This window comes from Poeciliopsis prolifica, unplaced genomic scaffold (assembly GCF_027474105.1).
Source record: "Poeciliopsis prolifica strain line A6 unplaced genomic scaffold, Auburn_PproV2 SCAFFOLD008, whole genome shotgun sequence".
In the NCBI taxonomy this organism is placed as follows: domain Eukaryota; kingdom Metazoa; phylum Chordata; class Actinopteri; order Cyprinodontiformes; family Poeciliidae; genus Poeciliopsis; species Poeciliopsis prolifica.
The window spans coordinates 3,469,015-3,478,280 of NW_026562383.1; the positions used below are offsets into that span (position 1 = coordinate 3,469,015).

General features: G+C 42.9%; 1 protein-coding gene across 1 annotated transcript; it reads left to right on the plus strand.

Annotated features, from left to right (window-relative positions):
* The first annotated feature begins 3,130 nt into the window (after positions 1–3,130).
* LOC129362005 (nuclear autoantigenic sperm protein-like) lies at positions 3,131–9,254 on the plus strand. Its single transcript, XM_055033301.1, has 13 exons — positions 3,131–3,259; positions 3,365–3,475; positions 4,586–4,666; positions 4,748–4,863; positions 4,937–5,176; positions 5,929–6,005; positions 6,076–6,152; positions 6,225–6,298; positions 6,390–6,578; positions 6,653–6,807; positions 6,895–6,966; positions 7,348–7,428; positions 7,927–9,254. Exons 2-13 carry the CDS (start codon positions 3,375–3,377, stop codon positions 8,053–8,055), a joined length of 1,392 nt encoding a protein of 463 aa, XP_054889276.1. The 5' UTR covers positions 3,131–3,259; positions 3,365–3,374; the 3' UTR covers positions 8,056–9,254.
* Positions 9,255–9,266: the final 12 nt, after the last annotated feature.

The following is a 9,266-nucleotide window of genomic DNA, read 5'->3' on the forward strand; positions in this document are numbered from 1 at the left end:
TTATCGAGGTTCATTGTTCCGCAGAGAAACCAGGAAAGGGTCTTTGAGTCAAGAGCTTGGTTGGCATGTGACTCAACCCAATTCCACCCTTATCACCATGAACAAGCAATAAGAAGAATCTGTAATTCATGGCATCTTCTTTCATTGAGTCGCCTTCAAAATCTGCACTTCACACAGAAGGGATTGTTTGAGTTCACAAAGCAGCCATGTTTTATGTGAGACAAAAACTAAGCTATTTAATACAGAGTATTTTTAGGCCTGTCAAAGTAAGGCCTAAGAACCTACAAGCGCCGTAACTGTCAAGCATGACGTTGGTAGCGTCATGCTGTGGAGCTGCTTCACAAGCTCTAGTCCAGGTGCACTGTGGATTGACCCATGACTAATTCCAGATATTTTTATAATACTAAAAAATACTGTTTTTGTTTTGTTGTTTTGTTTTTTGCTTACTGTCCTATATGTAAATTGCGTTTAATTTTTTAAGTCCCTTTTTCAAGTATCACCTCTTAAATTGAGAAAAAGAGAATTATGGGGTTCGCATGTTTAAGAGAGACATTTTCATTTTGTGTGGCACATGATTCTTCAATTAAAATTGTTGAAAAAGGAAGACGGAAGTTAAACGTAAAATAGACTACGGAGTTAGTTTTGCGTCAAAACAGGCAACCCGATTCCCTATTAGTTAACTAATTGTCACACGCAAAACCATTATTGCCCATTATCATATTGTACATTTTAGGCTACATTACATAGGCAACAGCAACATGAAATATGTGTTTGGAAGAGTCAAAGTTCAACGTTTAATCCGTAGAGTCTGCTCCAGTTGTTAAACATGAAAAAAAATTACTTAGATGAAACCTCCTCCTTTCTTTAGACTCGTGTTGAGACATTGTGTTCCTATGATCGGTTCGCTTCAAAAGGGATTTTTCTCTCTCGTTTCCTCTTCACATGCCGCTGCTTTGTTTACTCAGTGAGTAAAGCGGAGGGACGCCACACATCTCTGTCTGCACACTTTTCACAATGGAGGCAGTTTCTGGTGGTTGGTGAAAACGGAAGTTGAACTCACAACTGGCTGTCTGGTTATGACATGTGTCGCATCAATTTGATTATTTGGCTCAGTAAGACGTCAATCTGGTTTTGAACTGTCCGTTGAATAGGTGTGGATTTCATAAAAGCCTGGATGAAATCGTGCGCAAAAGTCCTGCTGACGCGTGTTTGAGAGCTATGGTTCTCAATCAATATTCTGTCTAACAGGATAACAAAAGTGGAACCTCAGAGGCATTGCATAATGCACTGTATTTTACATAATCTCTCGTGATTTAATAGCATGTAGCTGTAATGCGTTACATAGAGGAACTATTTACATTTTTCTGCATGTTTGTTCTGTCCTCCTACATTACTTGTGCCAAACCTCACCTTGTGACCTTTCATTGACGGCTTTCTTCTTGGCACTGGACTGATGTTAAGGCTTAAGGAACTTAATTACACCTGAAGAGGAAGAAAACATTTTTTTTTAAAGCAGCAATTCCAAACAAAGTTGTTTTTTTGCAGTCTTGACTCATATCAGTCTATTTTACCTAAGGAAGCACGAGTTTCTCAAAGCTTAAGCAGCCCCCTCACCTTCCTCCATCATCTCTTGTCACCGATTGTATTTGCACACCGTTGCCATAGGAGACATTTCATCAAGGGCCAGACAAGAGGGACGGGAGGTGGGGGGACACATAATAACCTCTGTTGTAGGCTCAGGATCAAACACCGTCCTGTGTTCATCTCTCATCTCTCAATATCCCCGTAATTAGTGAATACGCTCAACGGCTGATTCTGAAGCTGCTGGATGTTTGAAGGGCCCCTCAGGTGCCCATTGTCTTGGTTTCAATGAACCCTGAGGAATAACAACAAAGTTGCATCAGAGATTCGACGGGGGGCTGTGAAACTGCTCAAAATGTAACGAGTCTCTTCCACCAGATGTAAACACAGTGATATCACTGCTGTGTAGATGTGACGTGTTATTCTACATCGACTAAAGATTTGCAGCCATATAAAACTCAGAACACTATTAAATGTTCATTTTTTTACGAAGAAATGTAACCAACAAAACAGCATCTTTTAAAGGGCCAGTATCATGTATTTCCAAGGCCATTTCATAGAACAATCAAGTTCATATGTTACCTTCAATTGTTAGACAAATTCTATCAAATGTGGCTTTAAAAAAATGTGACTTCACAATGGTCTTGGGTTTGAATGTTCTCTCTGTGACTCCAGTAGGTACTCTCTGGGTACTCCCGTTTTCTGTCACAGTCCGAAAACAATTTGGCTCTTTTAAATTTCTAAATCAAAATAACAACTTAAAAACAAATGATTCTTTATTGTCAGGCATGTCTGTGTTTCCCTGTGATGGGACTGGTGACTTGTCCAAGTTGTATCATGCCCATGGCACGGCAAACTGGAGAGACGCACCGGTGACCCCGCGACCTTTAAAAGTATCACATGGGGATAGAAAACAAATGGATGGATTATTTCACAATATGTCCAGAAGTGCAATATTGTATATCTTTGTCCCTGGAGAGGACAGACTGATGAGTGAAAGGCTGACTGAGACTTGTCCTGACAAGGTGGAAATTAAGAAAGTCAGCAGGAGGAACTCAGAGGGGGGCTGTCAGTCACAGCAGGACACGACAACAACATGCAGAGCAGAAACACAAACAGGCACCTGCTAATAGTCCAGCGGCAGCACAGATATACACAGCAGATGCTGCACCGCTTCCTCTTTTGTTCGTTCGCGTAATAATCTATATCAGAACTAATCACTGGTCCCTATTTGTATTTGGTGACCAACAGTATTTACTTTGTGGTGCATTTGGCATTTCACCCCCAATTTTGCCCTTAAACTTCAATCGTTTTACACTCTTTCTTGTATTTCAAGAAATTCTTACAAGACTAATCTGTGAACATCGCCGTTTCAGATTAAATGAAACATATAAAAGAGTTTCCTTTTGATCAATAGGTCAATGAAAAAGAATTGAAACGCAACACGCTGTGTTTCAGAGCAAATGTGTCTGCGCCTTTAAGAATTCTCCCGCGTTTGTCTGCGACTCCGGAAGGAGCGGGTCCATTTCGCGCCAAATTGAAACAACGGAGCAGCTCAGCGGCGCACGCGAGGAGAGACCACACGTCACGTCTCCTGAACCCTTCACTGCCAGCGGTTCTCCTCCGCAGGGTCTGCTGTTTCTTAGCACTTTTCAAAATCGTTTTTAAGCTTACCAGCGTAAGTATGCAACTTATTATTTTACTGTAAGAAAGTTCTCTCTGTCTATATATATATATATATATATATATATATATATATATATATATATGTTTCTCTGTCCAGTGAAGCCAAAATGGAGGAGGCCAACAAGCTCGTCGGGACCGGCAAGAAGCACCTGGTGACCGGAAAGGTGGTGGAGGCAGTGGGCGCCCTGCAGGAGGCCTGCAGGATACTGTGAGTCCAGACAAACGGACTCTCAATTAGTATCTTATTTATATCTTTAGAAATGCTGCTTATAGTTTCTTCATTTTGTATCTCGGGAAAAAAAAATTGTCTGTGTATTTATTTATTTATTTGTTTATTTATTTATTTCTAACAGGCAATATTTTTGGCTGTCTAAAACTCTGGAGTTGAGCATCCTCTGCTTTGTGCCAGTTTCCTGCGTTATCCCAATAACAGAAATAAGTTCATGAGGCCCAGACCGAGTTGTCCGCGTTTACTTAGCTTTCACCGGTTGCTTTTAACCGCATGTCACAGTGGAAATTGTCACTTCTAAATGTTCTCAGAGAAAATGTTTGGTCCCAATTTGGCCACCTTTTCCTCACCGTCTCTTAGGCGTTAAGGCGAGAGAGTGTCGAGGTCTGACCTCATCAGCAGCAACAACAACAAAAAAGTCGACTTTAAATTTATTCAGATCTTTTCAATTTACCTTCAAAACTGCCATTCAAAGGGACAAACAACTGAGCTTTGAAATGCTTGGAGCAAAAGCTTGTAGAAACCCTGAGTGAGTGAAGTTTTTTTTTTTTTTTTTTTTTTTTTTTTTTTTTTTTTTTTTACTAAGTCCACCCATTTACTGCATCTTCAGTCTCAATGCTATGTGTCTAACAAACCGGTCCCATTTTGTCACCAGGAAAACACAATCATTGAAATGATAACCGCACTGAGAACTGGAGCTGAATGTGCAAGCCAAAAGCCAAATATTTTATTTATTTTCTGTGTTCTACAGGAGCCAATGTATGGCAGAATAGAGGACCGACTCACTGCCTGTACAAAATAAAAACAAAAAAGTCCATTCTGTGTAATATCTCCATCTGGTCACTTTTCACGTATGGCCGTTGTACAAAAGAACATGCATTTTTCTTAAAAATGTTCAGATCTTCTGTTTTCTATTTAATTTTGTCTGGTAAAATAAAATGTATTTAGTAAAGGGGCCAAATTTTTTTTTCCTCCTCCAAATGTCTTGCAGAAGTACATTTTGAAACAGAATATTTTGCTGCAATTAATCAGATGGCTGATGTGTAACTTGGTGATAATATTGACGGGAGAAAAAAATAATAATTTCAGAGCTAAGAAGTACGGAGATACGGCGGATGAGTGCGGGGAGGCGTTCTACTGGTGTGGGAAAGCTCTGCTGGATTTGGCACGGTGGGTTCAAAAACATTCAACTCGCTTTAACTGTGGCAGCGATTCATTAAGGCGCCACTTGACGGCGGGATGTGATTACAGGATGGAGAACTCTGTCCTGGGGAACGCTCTGGAAGGCGTCCCTGAGGAGGAGGAGGAGGAGGAAGGTGAGGAAAAGCCCAAAGACTCCAACGTTGAGAGCGTCGAGAACGTTGATGGTAAGGGGGCGGCGCTAACCTCTTGAAATCCCACTGGGAGCTGGCTTTGAACACTCATCTGTCGCGTTGTCAGAAAAGTCCAGAGACGAACTGAGGGTTCAGGTGTACGACGCCATGGCGGAGAAGAAAACCGACGACTCTGAGAAGCAGAGCGAGGCGACGGAGGAGAGCAAGCCTGAAGGCTCGGAGGCCACAGCGGAGCAGCAGCAGGAGGAGGACAGCAAGGATGAGTCGCCTGCTGAGGAGCAGGAGGGAGAATCTGAAGCAGCTGCTGAACAGGAAGAATCTACAGATAAGCCAGAAGAAGCTGGAGGTAAATGTCCGATTTATCCAGACTGTAGAGATGTTTCTGTTACTAATAGGCACAAAACTTGGCAGATGTCAATATTAGCAGAAAAGGGATGCAATTTATCGAAAGAATGACTTAGAATTCTGAGAATTTTTTATATATATATTTTTTAGTTCTTAGAAAATTACTACTCTTTTCTCCTAATATGTCTGAATTCTTGTAATATTCTGACTTTATTCTCGTAATTAAAAATGAAAAAAATCTTTGCCTAACCCTGAGAGCTGTTCTGAATTCAAACTCTGTAAAAATAAATAGCTGTAAAACACACTAATCAGACAGCGTGTTTGATTAGCTGTGAAACACGCTTTTGGCATGGCGACGTCACTCTGACCTACGGAAGCCCTGAGGTGTCAATAGTTGGGAAGGGAAAAAACAAAATTGTGACTTTATTTTATTTTTTTTCTTTTTCCAAAAATTAAATCTTCAAAAATCAGAAATTCAATTAATTGGCCAAATTAATTGCTCATAGTTTAATTTCTACAGTAAAGCATCAGTACCTGCTTGTTGTGATAAGACGTTAAACACGCCAGGTCACTTCCTGTCATCTTCTTCAATTCCAGCAGTAGTAACATCCAGTAATCGATCATGTAACTCGCACAAAAAAATGGTGTTTCAACAAAGCAAATTTATTCCCACAATTCCGATTTGTGCAATTTTACTCGCAAGAGAAACGAGTGGTTCAGCTTGGCGCCCATAACCACAGCTTCCCTCTGCAGGCGACGAAGACGAGGACGACGAAGAGACGGAGGCCGAAGTGGAGGAGCTCGGCGAAGGGGAGCCCACTGCTGACAAGGTACTGACCGCACACTCGCCTTCAGTCGGAACGCGTGACGTCGGCTCACGGTGCCGTGACCTTCCTCCAGGACAGTGAAGATGAGGAGGTGGGGAACCTGCAGCTGGCCTGGGAGATGCTGGAAGTGGCTAAAGTGATCTACAGAAGGTAGAGCCGCATCGACGCCTGCAGGATCCGGACCACTGCCCGGATCTGACCTCATGTTTCCGTTTGACTCAGGAAGGAGGGGAAGGACGACCAGCTGATGGCGGCGCAGACCCACCTGAAGCTGGGAGAGGTTTCTGCCGAGTCGGGTACAGAGCTTAGCGAAAAGACTCTCTTTAAGACGTTTGTTCTTGGATGACGATTTGTAATATTGTTGCTCATATTTATTCTTCATGTCAGGAAATTACAACCAGGCACTCGAGGACTTCCAGGAGTGTCTGAAGCTCCAGCTGAAGCACCTGGACCCGGATAGCCGCCTGCTGGCAGAGACCCACTACCAGCTGGGGGTCACCCACAGCCTGAACCTCCAGTACGCCCCGGCAGTCCAGGCCCTGAATGACTCCATCTCGGTCATCAAGAACAGGCTGGGTGAGGCGCCCGGCACCACAGCAGAATGCCACGTGGAGAGCAGAACTTTTAGTCTGACGTTGTTGACCTTCCAGGGAACCTGCAGGAGATGATGGACAAAGCCGAGAGTCCAGAAGCTCTGGAAGAGGAGAGGAAAGAGATGGAGGAGCTGAAGGCTCTGCTGCCAGAGATTCAGGAGAAGGTGGATGACGCTAATGAAGGGATGAAGAGCAGCGCTGAGGCGGATCAGGTGAGCTGGGAATGAACAAACTGCTCATTCTGGGTTTTTCCACAGTTCCTGTTCCGAGTTCTTTGTTTGCTTTGTCCCCACCTGCAGGACGGAGCCTCCAGTTCCTCTGCTTTGCCTGAATCTACCATCAGCCCTGCTGACTCTTCGTCCAGTCCAGCAGTAAGTCTGCTCCTGAAAGAACAGGGATTACACGGAGGAAGCATTCACACTGGGAAGCTGGAAACGAGATATTTGAAGCATCTGATTTCTCAAACACTCACTTCCTGACATTGTGAAAAGGTCTGACGTAGGACAGGCATCCAAAACCCAAACAAAATACAGAGGAGGCTCCTGAAAGGACTGAAACTCTCCCCCATCGTTCAAACATTGGGGAATGTCCCCTAGATGACCAGCAAGGAGAGTGTTTGGATCTAACTTTAACTGGAACTAGTTCTGTTTCATTTCTCATCTGTCAGAAGCAAAGTCAAAGGTTTTTGTTGTCTCTAACCACCAGAACGTGGTTTTTCCTAATGGCTTTTCATCTCATTTTTTTCTAACTAGCTTCAAAGCACCAACAGCAGCAGCAGTGAACATCCCTCCACAGTCCCAGTCTCTGATATCTCCCACCTGGTCAGAAAGAAGGTAAGCGCCCAGACATTTGACCGTGACCCTGGTGTAGGTTGAGGATCTCACCTTCTCTTAAAGGAATTCTATCCAAAAGTTCAGATGGGACTAGAACAGGAATTCTGGGTTACTTCAAGGAATAGTGCAAATTCAACTGAAGAGATCCAGGGTCTGTGACCAATGGATCTCTTCATCTGGTTTGTTTGGGGACCAAAATTGCAATGTTTGTTCATTTTTTTTCCACTGGTGTTCTCTTTCAAACTGCACTGTGTCAAATGCACCAAGAACACCTGAAGGAAACGACACAGAAAATCCCTGAAGACACCGAACGCAACTTGGTGTTTAACAAACTTTAAACAAATGAAGTGGTGTCAAAATTCACCACTTGTTGGTCTTTTGTCTCTGGTAAAAGACCAACAGCCATTCATCCCATTCGCGCTAGACTTGTTTTTGTTGTATTTACCCAGAATGCCCTGTGCTATGGTGGCCTATTTTTTTTTCTTTGCTTCCTTTCAGAGGAAACCAGAAAGTCCAGTAAAGGAAGCTGAAGTGAAGAGGCTGAAGCAGGACGACCAGGAGCCCCAGACCAACGGGATCCATAAAACCAACGGAGATTCTGCCGGAAACATGGAGGTGGCAAAGTGACATTGTTTTAGGTCTCCTTCCACCCTCCTTGATGCTCACTGTCCACCAACATGAAGCACACTCAGCTCTGCATCTCAGAACTCCGGTGTTCAGGTCTGGCTGCATAAAGAGCTCGACCTCAGAACCTGGAGCCTCCTCACTTGTGTTTTACGTGGGTGAAGCCGGACCGGTTCATTCTCCTGGACGGCGCTCACACCGTGTTGCTGCTGCTGCTGTAAATATGTTTTGTGAACCTTTTTGTAACCTGTAAAGTTAATAAAGACTGTTGGAAGAACTTTCTTGCCAGTGATCTGACTCAGTCAGGTGTGTTGAACCAGAGACCAGACATGACACCTGCATGCTAAACACAAACAGGTCGAAAGAACTTTAATTCTTAATTGTAGCATGTTATTGTGAATTGTAGCTTTCTATTGCTGCAACAATATTTTTTGTTTCATTGACACAACCTGAGTAACTAAAAGGGGCCAAGAAAACCCGGATTAAGAGTTCAGATTTATGGCCTGCGCTGAACCCATCAGGGACAAAAAAAAGGACTTGCTAGATATTTGGGCTCAGGCTGCTGGGGAACGATTGACAGGCCTACAATACATCCAGCACAGAAAAGCCAAAAGAGAACGTGCGATATAAATCAAAAACTGCAGGGCCCTGCTTTTATCACATATCCCACCAGATACGCACTCGACTCACCCTGCAGTGGCAACAAAATGGAGCTAGAAGACTTGAAACAAAAGCTAAACAGGGGAAGTTACATCGCTTACACAAATTATGGTCAATAAATAAAAGCAAAAAAAGAAAAAGCCTTAATTGGACTTGGGCTTCTAGCTCATGCTAATCTGTTGGGATGGATCAATGAGTGCTGGATTAACTGATCTAAACTACAGTTAAGATCACCTAAAATAAAATGAGACAGTCAACATTAAAATGACAGATAAAACATCACAGACTTGTTTTTGTACATTTCAGTATCCTTCCTAAAGTTTCCAACCTAGAGAAAACATTAGCTCTAGTGTCTTGGGAGCACTTTTATTTTGTAGAAAGGCATTAAAGAAAGCGAAAACATTTCATTCTGCAAAGCTGAGCTAAAAACAACCCTGTTGTCTCACAAAAAAAAAGGCAGTGTTTCATTTTTTTTTCTTTTACAACTGGCCTAAACAAAGTAAAGAGCTTTGGAGATGAAACACCACAGTAGTCAAGATTCATAGTGAAACATA